Raw genomic sequence first — 16,427 nt, forward strand, 5'->3', positions numbered from 1 at the left:
CTCTCTGGTCAAATATAAATAAATAACTCAAATTTAAAAAAAAGAGAAGTCCAAGCAAATGATCTCATGTACTTGATGAGAGAGCAGGCCCTGTGACTGTCTCTAAGCACGGCTTTCATGCTTAGACTTCACACACTTAAAAAATTATCCCATAAAAATAAGATAAAACAGGGACCAGCAGTTGCTATAATGGCTATGTCGCTGGACTCCCATGTAATTGGCCGCAGTTCGAGTTCCAGACCTGGCTTAAACTCATGCTGGGCGTGTGTGCGTGTGTGCTGAAGATCCTGAGAGGAGAATAGAGGAGAAGGGATTGTGGAGTGGCCATCCCCTCTGGGAGGTGATTTCTTGTTTTCTGTCTCTCTGTCTCTGTCTGTCTTTCTGGTGAGTGCACATGCCCTGTAGAAAAAACCTCTCAAAAAAAAAAAAAAAAGGAGAGATAAAACATACAAACACAAAAAGAGAAAAGAAGTCCCCCCCCCAAATCAAAAGTTAGGTGTAGAGGGATCAGCATGTGGTATAGTGGTTAAGGCATAGACTCCCACATGGCCAACCGCGGTTCAAGTCCAGACCCAGAGGCTTGAAACTCAAACTGGGCATGTGTGTATGCCTGCCCAAAATCCGAGAGGAGAATGGAAGAAAAGGGATCGCAGCACAGTCAGAGCCCTGGGGGTGGGGGGTGGGGTGATTTCTTGCTTTCTCTCTCTGTCTCTGGTCCCAATAGCAAGAATCATTCTAAAAAACCCGTAATGTGTAGAATATACATTTTTTTAAGAGGGTTTTTGCCTTAGGATACATGCACTTGGTGGAGATAGTGAGAGAAACAGAGACTGTGAGAGTTTGGTTTTTAATTTGTAGAACATCGAAAGCTCAAAGATGATTCCTTTGAATCCATTCTTTATCACCTTTGAGAAGATACGATATTAGGCATCTAAAAATATGAGATCAAAACAAAGAAATGGAGATCTTAGCAATTTCATGAGAAAAGCGTCTAAAATGGAGACGTGGAAAGACCCGCGGCTTGCTCAGCTGCAGCGCTGCGGGTCGGGCCTCACAGCTGCAGCGGCTCTCTCCCGCCTGTGCACCCCTTTCAGGCCAGGAATGTGCTTTCTCACCTTGGTGTCTCCAGCTGCCTTTGTTCTAAGAGGAAATAAATAGGCTTTCTCAGGTCAAAGACCCATACCGGAAAGGCAGTTTGAGAACAGGCAGATGGGGAAAAATGTGAGTCTGAGAGAGCGAAGCGGAGGGTGCCCAGGAACCTACGTCTCACTGCACGTAGTCCGTAAGTCGGCACATGGGAGTAGGCGCCCTCTCTCCCCTCCGAGCAGTCTGAACAGGCAGGATAATTGCTGAGTGTGTGCAGAGGAAGTCTGAGCCTCGGTGACAGGAGCAGCAGCAGAGCGAGAAGCAGAAGCTACATTCCTGGATGCAGTCTCTGCAGCAGTTCTGGGAGACATCCCTGCTACTGCACGCAGCCTGTGGTGATGTGGAAAGCTCATTCCTACCTCGCTAAGAATAAAACAGCTTCTAAGCTAGTACAGGGATTTGACTGAAAATGAGTCAGAAGAAGGGGAGCTATCCCCAGTGCACTCACCCCAGAAAGACAAGTCCAGAGTGAGAAGCCCCAGTGGCACCTCCTCAGTAAGAGAAAGGTTTATGCCAGGAAGGAAAAATAGGTGGTTTGTTTATGTGGCATCACCACAATGCCAGGAAGCTTTGAGAACGCCCATCCTTCCTCTGGAAATGTGCGACCCACTAAAATGTCCACCAACAGAGGATGCCGGAGACAGTCACGAAATAACAGCCTGTGTGTGACTTTTTGCCTGCCTCTTAGAGTCGTGCAGAACGCCATCAGCAAATTACCTTGGCAGTTCCCAGAAGTCTGCCAATTAAGTGCATCCCTGCTCCACTGTGGCGCTGGCGCGAAGCCTGAGGGCACGGACACACAGGAGGAACCTCCGGAGAAACGCCACAGTGAGCCCAGGGCCGGTCAGCCGGATCGCCAGCTGTTCTCACTCGGGAAACACCCCCACCTTGTTGTCAGACAAGTGAATAATTCTGTCCTTATCCCTCTCCTATAGTGCTTCAGTTAACCTGCAAAAGTGGGAGAGAGGGAGTGCAGGAAGGGAAATTTGCAGAAAAGGGAGAAATGAGACATTTGTGGGACGCAGATATGGTTTGTCGCCTGTTGCTGTCGTGTGTAGGATCTCAACTCGCCTGGTGTGTGGTGTATATCACACTGGGTACAGTCTCTTTACAATCTAAATGATTTATAGCTACTGAATGTATAAATAATAATAATAAAGTGAACATTGTGACTGTATTTTGATTCAAAACAGGCAAATACCCATTCTCCCTCTACTGCCTAATTGCCCAATCACACCAACAATGTACAAATTCTGTGTCCTAATGAGTCTATTTTCATTCCCTTTTATTTTCTTCTGATCATTATTCTCCATTTTACTTGAAAATCAGAAGTGTGTGTGCTTTCTTCAGCACAAGGGAGAAGTACCTCAAACTGTACCTCGGACTCTTCCAACTCGTAAGGAAAAGTGGCCCCACTGCCACATTATACAGATGGTGCTGCTCAGACACGCGGCTCCCACCACAGACATCGAAACTCATCCACGGAGTCTCTCTTTTCTTATGCGCGTTAACATATTTAATTTAGCAAATAATATAAATTCCTCTTCCTCAAGGTGGCACGTCACTGATTGATGTTGTTTGTAAGCATATCAAATTAATACAAAATTCTAAATCAAGTATGCCACCATTAACTTTACAGCCTGATGGATACAGATTTTATTTTACAAATAATTTGCTCAAAATGAAAGACTTTTCTCTTAAATTAACTTCTGTGGTTTGATAATAAATATCATCGCAGAGTGAAAATCTACCAAAAACTGAGCTGAACCATCAGGATAATGCTATAGGGGCATTCCCATCCCTCAATAATTGTCAACTAAACTGATTCTTTTCTTAAAAGGAATAAGACAAGCATAAGTTCCATGAAATGTTAAAAACTGCACATACTCCATAATGAATGAGAAGATAGAGGAGGTAATGGTGAAATGGTCACTCCATAAAATAAATGTCCATTTTTTAGTAGGGAAGGCATTTCATCAATCTATGTGACAGGTGGTAAAATATTAAAATGGGAAGAAGTGGTAAAGAGATAAGAAAAAGGTAAGTTTCATGGAATTGTATGTAGACTGAGCACAGCAGATGTAAGAGAAGACAGAATTTGAGATGGCATATATTCCATTCTCTAATATTAAGAGCAGTGGAAAAAAATAGAAGCAGAAAATCTACCAAAAATTGAGCTGGACCATCAGGATAATGCTATAAGGGCATTCTCCCTCCCTCAATAATTGTGACTTAGTCACACTGTTAATTCTGCAGCTGCCTTTAACACCCTGGGCAGAGAAGGTGAACGTGGAGATGATGTGAGCATTTGGGCTGAAAATGTCTCTACTGAAATGGAATGGAAGCATCACATCGCCTGTGTAAAGGTTTTGATTTAAGGCAGTTAAGCCATATGATATTTTCCATGATCAAAAACCTAGCGAAAAGGTAAATACAAAAAATAAAAATGTGCAATACTGGAAAGGAAGTGCAGCATGGTGAGGTCACTGTGCAGGGATGTGTAGGGGCTGGCCACAGCCTGCACGTCCAGGAGGCCATGGTGAGTTCAGAGAGCAGGGCCACCAAGGCCTAGGGTTTGCTCTTCCTGTCCGAGCAACTGGCCAAGATACTTTAATCTGTGCAAAATAAAAATTAGAATAAGATCCATGTACCACAAGGTCGTGACTACTAAATAGAACAAAGTTCAAACAGTAAAATGCCTAAGACGGTGATCTAACTCTAATTGGGTTGCTAATATTATGCAGCCTGTTCAAAGATGACACCAGGTCACATAAACCGTTCCATCTATCTGACTTTAAAATCCAAGCTCTAACTTAAACTTTTCTGCAAGGACCCACTAATAGGCTCATGACGGTGGCCGAATTGTGAGCCGAGCCCTTATCCACTATCTGAAGCAATCATAGCAAGTCTCTCCCAAATGTCTCATCAAGCCTTACTCCGTCATAAACTTTTCTCCAGAATTTTTTTTAGTGCTGCCTTCACTTCCTTATTTCTCAAGGTGTAGATAAGGGGGTTAAGCATGGGGGTCACCACAGTGTAGAAGAGGGAGGCAAACTTTCCCTGGTCATTGGACCTGCTCCTGACCGGCTGCAGATACATGAAGATGATGGTTCCATAGAAGATGATGACAACCATCAGGTGGGAGGAGCAGGTCCCAACTGCCTTGCGCCGTCCAGTGGCTGACTTGATCTTCAGAACTGCTCGGGCGATGTGGCCGTAGGATGTCAGGATGAGTGACAGAGGCAGCACCAGGAACAAGACACTGGCCACGAAGAGCTCAACTTGGTTGAAAGTGGTGTCCACACAGGCCAGCTGGATGAGCACGGGGACCTCACAGAAGAAATGGTCCACCTGGCGATGGCCGCAGAAGGGCAGCTGCAGGGTGAGAGTGGACTGCACCAGGGTAGTGGCCACCCCACTGAGCCACGCCATGGATGCCAGGATGTGACAGAGCCGAGAGTGCATGACAAAGGCATAGTGCAGAGGACGACAAACAGCCACATAGCGGTCATAGGACATCACGGCCAGGAGGACACACTCTGTGGATCCCAGTGCCAAGGAGACGTAGAGCTGGACCACACAGCCACCATAGGTGATGGCCTTGTCCGAACCCCCCAGGTTGACTAGGAGCTGAGGGAGGATACTGCTGGTGAAGCAGAGGTCCAGGAAGGAGAGGTGGGAGAGAAAAAGGTACATGGGAGTGTGGAGTTTAGAGTCCAAGATGGATATGAGGATGATGGTAGCATTGCCAAGAAGGGTCATGAGGTAAAGAAACAGAACTGCCCCGAAAAGAACTTGTTCTAATTGAGGTCGGTCTGAAAACCCTTTCAGAATGAACCCTGCCAGGGTGCTGGTATTCGTCCCCCACATTGCTCCTGCTTCAAGAGGTGAAATCACACTAGGGAGAAATTCGAAGCATCTTGTCAACTATTTGACAACTACGGAGCGAGTTCTGGGAAGTAAGACTGGAAACTGGTGGAGAAGGAGAAGGCCAGAGTGGAGAACACTGTGGAGCGTTGGTGACTCCCATGAAGTATCATGCACGCTGGTCACTGGTCTTCTGTCCACCTCAAGGATAGAACAAAAATTAGACTCTATCAAGACTTAGGGATTCCCCAGTTTTATCCCCACTAATACCTTCAGTGTAAAGGAATGAAATTTTATGAGAACACTGGGAAATTACACATTACAGAAATGCAGTGTTCTCATAATGGACTAAATGGATAAATAGGTAGGCACATGAGGAAGCATGTCAGAAGGTGCGTCATGTCACGTCACATCACCTATCACTGAGGAATGCAAGGGAGGGGGCGTCTACCGGGAAGGCACGGCTGAGCTAAGGAGTGTGGTGATGCCTTGCTTGGAAACACAGCAAGCAGCCCAAGCCTAAAGAACAGCTTAAGGACAGACAGGGAGAGGGTCCTTTATAAGGTGTCATAGTAATAAAAAAGGAGCTAAATTTGGAGTGTGGTCACTGCAGGTGTGGGCTGACACAGAATACAGTCCTTGCAAAGGAGATTTGAGTCCATTTCTTGCGGGTCATAAATGTCAGCAGATATTATTTGACTAGCACATAACAGGGGCAGAGTTATTGTCTGGCACAGGAGACTGAGACAGGGAACCCCTTAGTCCAGGGCTGGGCAGGCGAGTGACGTGACTGTGGGCACTCAGTGTCAAAGATCGAGACTGTGACCGTGATAAAAGTACAAATGGAAAAACAAGACTGCAGAGAGCTCACTAAGTGATGTCCTTGTGATCTGATCACCAGTGGTCCTCGGCTGGTGGACAGGAAGGAACTGCAGCGATGGAAGCCCTGCACTGGAGGAGCAGGAGTCGGTAAACACATGAACTCACCCATCCTCGAGTCAGCAGGTGCTAGGGACCAGATGGTCATGTCTGAAATCTCTAAGACCAAAACCAAAAACATTTGATGTTCTTCTTAGAATAAGACTTTGCCCCTCTGTCCCTCCTCAAGCCTATAACACAGTAATACCAGCTACTGATGTGGTATTTCCATGATGAAGACACACATGAACACAGAAATCAGGTACGTAACTCATATGACCGAAACAAATAACAATAAGCCTGGGGACGCCGGTGACTATAAGCACTAACATGTGACAATGGCGAATCAATCACTGTCATTCCCAGCCTTTTTTATAAAATTAATGCTACCAAAAGGGCCACTTCAAGACCCTACGTCTTCACTCTACAGTTATTTAATTAACAACAATCTTGTCTAATGTTTAAATGTTTGCTAACTACACGTCTTGCTACCTCCAAGTTTGTAGTCTTGACTGAAGTTTTCAAAACTTGTATTTCATATTACAGAAATGGACTATGACCAGGTCCCTAAGCCCAGGACTGCACGGGGGCCTCGCACATTGTCCTTGGACACACATGCAACTGTTGCCACCATCATACAGTGAAGTCTGGGCAGTGTGATGGGGACTCAAGGACACAGGTGACCGAAGGCTTAGGCGTGACTCCTGGTCTTCTGTGTTCGTGGTGCACCTTGAACAAAGCCCCGGATACCACTGAGCTTCAACTTGCCTTTCTGTACCGCTGAGGTGACAAGTGCCCACTCTCCTGTTGCAGGGAGAGTGTGTGCACCGTGTAAGCCCCAGCAGCAGGCCCACGGCACCTGCCCCAGGGTGGTGAAGGCATGTGAGCAGATGGTGTAACGAGGGCCTACTGGGTATTAAAGGCAGGGACAAAAGTCTGCCAGGAGTTCAACAAGCTCCTGGAGGATCATGCCTGAGCCCGGCTCGGAGGCTATGCGGCCACGTCCGAGCCAGGGGAGCCCCACCCTCACAGGCATACCGTCAGTTCTCCAAGCTCAGGGTGTGGGTGTCGACTGCCGAGTCTGAACATGTGAGTCACGCCATTCACCCACCACCCCACTCAGACACTTTTACACATCCTTTAAGATTAGGTTCAACTAACAAGAACATCTTTAGAGAGAAGTCACATTTCCAATTAATTGTTAAGATACTCTGCATGCATTCCTGTATTTACCAACATTCGCATTAAAAGACAGCGAGCATCATGTGCCATTTGTCTTACGGTCCTTCTATCTGGCACGTTTCCCAAAAAGCGGTTTGTTAGTAAATATGTGTGCACTGAGCTCAGTGTTTGTTCACTGAGCAGATGCCGTGGTGACGGGTCCATGCAGACAACACAAGCTGGTAAAGAGGCTGCCTCCCATCCCTAAGGCAAGGCCTGGACTGGGAAGAAACTGCGAGGCAAGGCCGTGGTTTATGAGTCCCCCTTGTGTCGCTGTACTGGCCTGCACTCAATTTCTCTGCCGTGAGCTTTACTGTTATTACGGTACCCTGCAAGGGTCAAATATCACCCCAACCTTACTGCAACTTTACAGTAAAGCCAATTAGTGATCCTGTAGGAATGTGATTTCCTAAGACAGCACAGGAGGACCAGGAAGTTTGAGACTCCCCTACCTGCCTGTTTTAAGCCAAAATTAACATATGTTAGGTTAAGTTAGTATAAGCCAAATTAGCGTTAGTAGCATATGTAGACTAAGTTAGTTTAAGGCTAATTTTGTGTAAATACCCCTTGTTAAAGCTGAGGGCAAAATTAACTCATGTTAGGACAAGTTAGCACATCCAGCACATGACAGGGACTCAAAGATAAAGCAAAAGAACTCACTAATTGACAGACTCATCAAATAAAACACAGGAACCCGCGGGTTTATAAAGAAAGGAAACGCCTGGCTGACGACTACAGGATGAACAAACCTGAAGGCTCCAGGGCAAGATGAACTACCTTAGCTGGGAGCTCTTATCTAAAGCAACAGGTAGTTTTCAACTACAAAGAGTTTCTCATCTATGTGCTGTTGACTATGAAAAACTGCTAACAAAACATCCTGTGTTGTCTCCTGAGCTACAAGATCATCTTCCTTTCCCATATGGGCAGTAGGCTCACCCCTTTAGCTGTAAGATATAGATAGTCCATATATTAACTGTCTTTACTTAAGACAAGATTTCAATGTTGGCCTTTGTTACCAGAAATGTTGCCACCCTGGCCTGGGACTGAAGTCATCAAGCTCCCCGCAAGCCCCCTCTTTGAAAGACCCTTCCCGGTAATCAAGATCTAAGAAGAAAATGCACCAGACAAATGGACTTCCTCATCCTGAGAACTGTGATTGATTTTACCTGATCTGACAAGACAAACAGCATGTTTTATAATTATTGCTTCCATGCTTTGTATACCCTGTTCCTTAGAGTAAATCTTTTACTGCCCCTCACCCATTTACTTGCATGTATCACATTTTCAATAAAAAGGCACGATGATTCCTAGGTTGCAGTCTGGAGCAGGCTCTGGCTGTAGCCGGCTGAGAACATGCTAAAGAGTATTGAGGTCTCAGTCTAAATTTTGTTCCTGATCACCCGTGTTGCCTTCCTGTGTACAAGTCTCAACCCACCCTGGCTGGAGCAGGGCTTCCGGCACCGTGGCCATTCTGCAATGCACACGGTGAAGAACGTAATGAAAATCAATAAAGGATTTCTGTACATTTTGCATTGAGGAGAACTACTTGCAAACCACAGAAAGCAGTAGTACCCCACAGAATGGACATGTGTCTACGATCACGAACACAGAGAAGTGCTCAGGACACAGGTATCAGGCTATTTTCAAAGCACTATTTACAAGTTACACAGACTACGGGTTATCTCAGCGTGAGCACAGCAAGCACACGGCATGTCAGCGTGAGCACAGCAAGCACACGGCATGTCAGCGTGAGCACAGCAAGCACACGGCATGTCAGCATGAGCACAGCAAGCACATGGCAGTGTCAGCGTGAGCACAGCAAGCACACAGTAGTGCACGTGGCAAAGTGTCTAAGGCACCTGCACATCAGTCAGCCATCAATCAGTGTTTGCTTACATGTGCACATGTATGTGTGTACATGCACATGAGTGAAACTGAGATAGAGCGTAGAACTCACTTCATGTTTCACATTCCATACTGATACCTCCATATATTTAACTTTCACACACTGCTCCATTCAATTATAAGCACACCGAAGACATGTTACCTCATCTTTTTAACTTTATATATTAGATAAAATGCTGTCACTCAACTATCTTATTGGACATCATTTCAATTCATCTACCACCAACATTCACTTGATGTATACTGTGCTCCAGGCCCTGTGCTGGAATGAGCAAGATGAAATCAGAAAGATTTATGGGTGCAGTAGTGAGTTTTGCTATCAAGAACCTTGTAGGCTCCCAGAAAAGGAAAAGTGAACCCAAAAATGAACATATTAAACAGAGGCAAGTAGGGCGCTCACCGAACCTACCTCATCCCACCACAGCAGAGGGAGACGGCCATGAAAGGCAGATTCCAGGGGCAGACCCCGGTGCATTTTTAAGATTATAAGGTGCTCTTTGGTTACATGAAGTACTCCAAGGAAGAAGAAACAGTGTGTGCATGATCCAAAGCCCTAAGAAAACTGGCATTGCTGGCCCTGCTGTTCATTGGCTGAGTGTGGAGGGGAGGTCCAGGACCAGGAGGCAGCGTAATGCACTTGGCCATGCCGTGAGGGTCCTGGAAGTCCCTGTGAGCACGACAACCTCCCATGCACACTTTCAGGATGACGAGTGCAGAGATGCTATGTCAGACAATGCAGCAATGGCCCAGTGAGAGGGAGAGTGCCTGGGACAGAGGGGTGGGAAGGGGCGTGGGTGGGAGAGTGCCTGGGGCCTGGGACACAGGGTGGGAAAGGGGGTGTTCTGCTGTCCCACCTCTGCTCAGCCTCAGGCCAGCTTGTTTGCCCTCTAAAGGTTAATGCATTCATGGGCACTTGTGAACAGAACACTGATCAGGGAATTCCATGTGCATTTTTCTGCTAATCTATAATAAAATCCCGAGACACCGGGAAGTCCCACTGTCCCCTCCAGACCTAAATACAATGTCAACGGAAGACATAATTCCATGAGACTCGTTGGGAGAAAAACCAAAGGGCATGAAATGGCCTCAGGTGATCTCCGCATGCTCTCACTTCACGGTAACTCTGCTCAGACAGTAAAGACGGACGCGAGAAGGAAAAGGAATCAGAAACAAGCGACAGAGGTAGGACAAGCCAAGACCATGTGGCAAGGGAGTGATGGGTCGCAGATGAGAGCAGGGACGTGGTGTGAACGAGGACATGGTGACGGAGGAGAGGCAAAGCATACTTTGTACAGCAGTTGCAAATGACTAGAGTCCTTAGTTTCAGAGAAACCGTTTCTAAAATATGGGAGGTCTCTCAGGTGATGACATGAGTGCAGCAGTACAGCTGTTCCAACGGTCCTGTAGCTCTGCGTCACTCTGCAGTGGGATCAGATACCTTGGTGGGTTCCTTCTCACAGAGAGCCCATGCCTGCTCTCCCGGGGTACTACCACCTGAGCAGGACGGTTGTCATCTTAGAATGTGGCCTGGGGAGGGGTGGGCACATGGCCTCCTCTGCTTCTGCAGGGGCCAATCACCAGCGCATTCCTGAGGGAGCCTCCAGAGCAGCCCTGCCCAGCAGGTGCTTCGTAAACAAGCCCGAGGTTCTCTGGCTGTCCCTGAGAGCCCTGTGTCTGCAGCAGGATGCAGAGCTGTCCCTGACTGTCCCTGAGAGCCCTGTGTCTGCAGCAGGATGCATGGCTGTCCCTGACTGTCCCTGAGAGCCCTGTGTCTGCAGCAGGACGCATGGCTGTCCCTGACTGTCCCTGAGAGCCCTGTATCTGCAGGAGGACGCACAGCTGTCTCTGACTGTCCCCGAGAGCCCTGTATCTGCAGGAGGATGCACGGCTGTCCCTGACTGTCCCTGAGAGCCCTGTGTCTGCCGCAGGACCAACTGCTGTCCCTGACTGTCCCTGAGAGCCCTGTATCTGCAGGAGGACGCACAGCTGTCTCTGACTGTCCCCGAGAGCCCTGTATCTGCAGGAGGATGCACGGCTGTCCCTGACTGTCCCTGAGAGCCCTGTGTCTGCAGCAGGACGCATGACTGTCCCTGACTGTCCCTGAGAGCCTTCCCTCTGCAGCAGGACGCACGGCTGTCCCTGACTGTCCCTGAGAGCCCTGTGTCTGCAAGAGAACGCACGGCTGTCTCTGACTGTCCCTGAGAGCCCTGTGTCTGCAGCAGGACGCATGGCTGTCCCTGACTGTCCCTGAGAGCCCTGTGTCTGCAAGAGAACGCACGGCTGTCTCTGACTGTCCCTGAGAGCCCTGTGTCTGCAGCAGGACGCATGGCTGTCCCTGACTGTCCCTGAGAGCCTTGCCTCTGCAGCAGGACGCACGGCTGTCCCTGACTGTCCCTGAGAGCTGTCTCTGCAGCAGGAGGCACGGCTGTCCCTGACTGTCCCTGAATGTCCCTGACCGTCCCTGTCTGCAGCAGGACACAGTCTCCTCTCAATGCTTTGCTATAAGAAGCTTCTACTCCGCCTCACCCTTTGGGAAGCACAGATGTTCCGGCATGCTGCGTCTCTCCTGAAACAGCGGCAGCACTGGGATCTCTGTGCAGCTGTCCAGGAGGTGGAGGCAGACCCGGCTCTGTGCTGAGGGTGACTACAGACTCGCTCCCTCTGGAAATGAGCTTCTGTTCTTGGAACTAAGTACGTCCACACCTAAAATGAGGGCATTGATTTCCGTTTCTCTGGGCCTGTGAGAGGGCTGTAAGGAACTGGAATTACATTCGCTGTGAATGCAGGAGTCCTGGAAAACCGAGTCAGGAGCAAAGTCGCAAGCTCCCCTGGCCACCCTGGAGGACACTGCAGAGGGCCGAGGTGACCAGCTTCATTTCTGGAATGTAACTTGTACTATCTGTTAAATTGTCTCCACAGTGACACTAGTGTTCCCATTCCTGTCACTCCAGAGAGGAAACGTGCTTAGAGTGAAGAGAGAACCACACAAAAAAGTTCCAAGGCAGAACCAGAGTCGGAGTGGGGTGCTGGTGCCCCGGACCTCAGCGGGGCCTGTTGAGGAGAAGACCCGGTCCACTCCAGGGGCCTCCACACAGTCCTGGTTGGTGGTTCCCCAGTTTGCCGGTTGTGGTCTCTGCTGCCTCCCAAACTGCTCGTTGCGGTTAAAAACAAACAAAAACCAACAAACACACACACAAACATTTTCTGCAGCAGCTTTGAGCGTCCCAGACCATCTTGGCCTCAGGAGCGTCCTTGAACTGGACGTTTACACACTCGGTGCTCGCAGTGCACAGCAGTGGGCAGGACTCGGTGCTTCTCCTGGTTCAGACAAACTCCTGAGGTGCTCCTCTTGGGATGAGGGGAGGAGGAGGGGCTAGATAAACACATACAGGCAAGCCCTGATGGGCTGGGCTCTGGCCAGAACCGAGAACGGGGTCAGGGCAGGGGTGACAGCAGCACCAGCAGACACAGTGCAGCCCTGCAGGGTCTGGGAGATTCGGTCAAAAACCCTGGTATGAATGAAGCCAGTGTTTGGGATTTAACGCCAGGGGGCTGCTCTCTGGCCTCAAAGCACAGTGTGAGCTTGGGTAGCGGTCTAGAAACACTGTTAATGGAACAGCCCAAGCAATAGGTGTAAGCACTTTTACTCTATGTGAATGGGCCACTTGATGGCAGAAAAGGATACAGCAAGATCTGAGCTAGCCAGAGGAAGTCCCTCACTCAACTTTGCTGTGACAGGGGACTCACTTCATTCTTGCAAAGGACATTTGGTCTCATCTCAGTAATTAGAATTTTTATTTTCTTTTGTTGACTAATTCTTCCTTTGTCCTGAAATGGAATGAAAGGCTAGAGAAGAAAATTGCATTGTGAAAGGGTGAGTTACAAAACTGTGATCTTGATTATAACAGGAGTTCAAGCGCTGTCCAGGAGAACAGCTGTCCAGGCTACCATCTGGTCAGAAAACCGCGTGCATTTCTGTTAAGGAGGCACATCAGATAGCGCTTTGACCCCAAAACTGAGGGGTCATCCTCATGAATTCACGAAGCCATTGGCACTGCCCGAAGCATCTGTGTGGCCAGGCTCTCACCAGTGCTGTTCCTCCTCAGAACGTTGCTACTAGTTACCTTTACTCACTGCTGCCATGACGTTGATACAAGACCATTCCACCAACTCATTGCTGATCCGTGAGCTCATAGCTTTTTCTTTGCATAGTCTGTTTCTTCCTCTGGAAACACAAACTGAAAGTTAAAACAGCTTCTGAATACATTCTTTAAAAAACGCATGAAATCATTATTTAACTTTTCAAATTTTAAAATCACTTTTACTCAATAAACAATGTTTTATAACCAAGTTTATGGCTTGCAAATGAAAACACAGTAAATGCCTTACACGGATAGCCCTGAAGACGTACGATCCCAGCTAGACGAATGAACAACTGAATCAGCCCCTCACTTCAGTCAGCTCTGACAAGGAGTGTTGCCTACAGTCCATGTGTCAGTCCAGCAGGGATTCAGGAAAAATATTTCGAAGTTATCCCTCCAGATGATGCACCATTTTCTAAAATATAAGGAACTATTACACACAAAGAAAGATGCTCTCCTCAGCACAGTCCGTATGTAGAGGTGTCGGACTGCGCTTGGCATGGACACACCCCCTCTCTCAGGTCCGGCCCACAGTCCTGCTTTCTCGGGATCCCATATTCCACTCTAAGGAGCACTAAGAGCCGGCCCTCAGGGATAGCATGCCCCCTAAGGAAATACTAAGTGCAAGATGACGAAAGAGAACAATGCATCGTAATCCCTGAGGTCACGACTTTAATCATATGAAGGATTCTCTTTTGCTTGGAAAATTTTAATACTAATTCTACAAACTCTCTCAAGAGTTCATTGAACGTAACTGCAGTCTCCTGTACCCACCCACCCAACTGTTTAGCCAGGCAGCTAGCATCTAACCGCCCACCCGCCTAACCAGCCAGCTAGTGTCTAACCACCCATCCCTCTAGCCAGGCGGCTAGCATCTGACCACCTGTCTGCCTAACCAGGTAGCTAGTGTTAAACATCCTTCCACATCAGTACTCTATTAAAATTCCCGTAGTGGTTTGTCATTAGAATTTAACCAATTCCAGAGTCCTGAACGCTGGTCACAGGACTCAACATGATTTTCTCCACCCACGTCCTCAGCTCTGTTTGTTCCAGTGTTTGCAGTATTTTGCTTTATTTTGTCTTGTTCTATTTTTCATCCTTCATATTCAAATTTTATGCCATGATAGGGCACTGTTTCCTGCTCTTCCCTCACGTGGAGACATTCTCACAGTCAGTCCTATCTCCACCCTTTATTCCTCAGAAATCTTCTCCAAACGACCTGTCCAAAAAAATCTTAGATCATTGCCTTTTAGTTTACTTTCTAGCATCTAAAAATAATTTTAATGATATATTTTTAAATTTCTAATTATGACCCTGATTCTGAGTAAAAAAAAACCTTGACAGTTGTTTCCCTAGCATATCACTGAGTGCCTGACACAGCAATGTGCAATAAATATTTTTACAAAGGGTAATTATTTTTACCTACCTATTTATACTTACACTAGCTTCACCAAACTTCTTTCATTCCTGAAATACTTCTGTGTAAGTTTATATAAAACATCATATATCTTCGTTACTGAAGGCAAGGATCATGTCTCAGTAATCTTTTCAGCCTCAGTACAGTAATAAACACATATTGAGTTAATTTCCATATTAAATGAGTAAAAGTTACCAGTCATTTCTTTTTCTTTGAGAGAGAGATTTTAAGTATAAGATGTGTGCACTCACTGGAAAGACAGAGAGACAGGGAGAAATCATCCCACATGAGGGATGGCCACACTGCAAACCCTTCTCCTCTAGGGATTTTGGGAACGCACACACACGCACCTGGCATGAGTTTTAAGCCTCCAGGTCCGGGATTCGAACTGCAGTCAGCTACATGGGAATCGAGCAACATAACCATTATGCCATCTGCTGGTCCCTGTCTAGTCATTATTAAATAGAGTTTCACCCCATAGTCATTTCCCAAGTACCTTCTCCTGGTCACTGTACCAGAAAATGGAGAACCAGCAATGGCTCACCCTGAAGTGGCTCCCGTGACAGAAGACAAAGGAACATGTGAGGCCAGGTTCTTTACACGCACGGTCATGTCACCGTGTAAAGAAAAAGAACAAGAATTTAATCTAGCTTGAAAGGACAAAGAGCTATGTGGAAGAAGGATGCTTGATTGGAGTTTTGATAAAGAAATAGAAATTACCCAGACATGGCTCAGTTTCTTCTACAAAACAGTATTATTCAATAATCTATTGTCTGCCCAATCTCCCATAATTCCAGATTAGTAAACAAATTAAAATTACTCAATCTTATTTTAAATCTAATACTTTTGATATTGAAAATAACTGCATAGACTTACAGGGAGCACTTTTTATCCCCCAACTTTGGCTCACTGCCACAGCACTGCACTGTGTGTGACAGGATGGCTTCTTGAGAATCCTAAGATTTCCGTTACTTTCTTCCACTGAAATCAGCCCCAGAAGGGAACACCCAGGAGCAGAGACTGACTCCCAGAAGACAAAAAGGACCGTTCACGTCCACGTGCTGATGCTTGCTGGTCAGGGGGGAAGCTCAGGGCAGGGCAACAGGACCGAACCACACTGTGAATGGTTGTCAGGTCAGGCTTCGGGTCCTTGCTGAGAAGGTGACAGGTCATTTACAAATGCCCCAGGAATGGGAGTACAAGTAAAACCCAGGTCTGAATTTGAACACCAGACACCTACATTACTCTCTGGGAGGTGGCCAGTCGCAGGTTAAATTAACCACTGCGTTACGAACAAAGCTATGCGCACAAGTTTTTGAGTTTTGTTTTTATTTTCATTTTTACTGATTTTTTTAACAGAGTCCTCCAATTTGCTACTGAACAGAAAGCCAGTGACGGGCAACTGTATCTTATTTCTTCTTGTTCCCTTTTATGACACTCATTTTTTCCTTTCAAAAAAGTCAATACCAAAAACTGACTGTTAAACTATACCACAATTTTATTAGCGAGAACCCCCAACACATGGACAAGGCCAAGTCGAGTAGCAGGTCTGCAAAGGTTCTCGGCGTGGACCGGATCTTCCCGGTTCGCTGGTAAATTACAGTCCGCTGCCTGGCCGGACCGACGCAGGCGGGCTGGGCCGGGTCCAGGGGACCGCAGGTGCGCGCAGTCCCCGGGGAGGGCTGGGGCTGGGGCTGGGCTCGAGGCTGGCCGGGCCGCTCGTCTGCCCGGTCTACGCCGAGGGCCGTGGGGCGCCGCCTGTGGTCCGCGCGGGGCGCTGAGCAGGACGCGACGCGGGGGCCCTCCCGGGG

General features: G+C 47.5%; 3 protein-coding genes across 3 annotated transcripts in view; all 3 read right to left on the reverse strand.

Moving 5' to 3' along the window:
• LOC106736385 (olfactory receptor 2G2-like) overlaps positions 1-1,641 on the reverse strand; it is an 8,632-nt gene extending 6,991 nt beyond the window's left edge. The window contains exon 1 of the mRNA XM_014593051.2: positions 1,595-1,641. The gene's annotated coding sequence lies outside the window, so the exon portion shown is untranslated. The remainder of the gene's footprint in view (positions 1-1,594) is intronic.
• Positions 1,642-4,086: 2,445 nt separating this feature from the next.
• Positions 4,087-5,016, reverse strand: LOC102497772 (olfactory receptor 2G2). Its single transcript, XM_006162037.1, has one exon. It carries the CDS (start codon positions 5,014-5,016, stop codon positions 4,087-4,089), a length of 930 nt encoding a protein of 309 aa, XP_006162099.1.
• An 8,212-nt stretch (positions 5,017-13,228) lies between these two features.
• GCSAML (germinal center associated signaling and motility like) overlaps positions 13,229-16,427 on the reverse strand; it is a 25,165-nt gene continuing 21,966 nt past the window's right edge. The window contains exons 6-7 of the mRNA XM_027765732.1: positions 16,218-16,418; positions 13,229-13,282 (exon numbers count right to left, since the gene is read on the reverse strand). Of these exons, the coding sequence (XP_027621533.1) occupies positions 13,229-13,282; positions 16,218-16,418 (255 nt within the window). The remainder of the gene's footprint in view (positions 13,283-16,217; positions 16,419-16,427) is intronic.

Source organism: Tupaia chinensis, unplaced genomic scaffold (assembly GCF_000334495.1).
Source record: "Tupaia chinensis unplaced genomic scaffold, TupChi_1.0 Scaffold139513_1, whole genome shotgun sequence".
Classification (NCBI taxonomy): domain Eukaryota; kingdom Metazoa; phylum Chordata; class Mammalia; order Scandentia; family Tupaiidae; genus Tupaia; species Tupaia belangeri.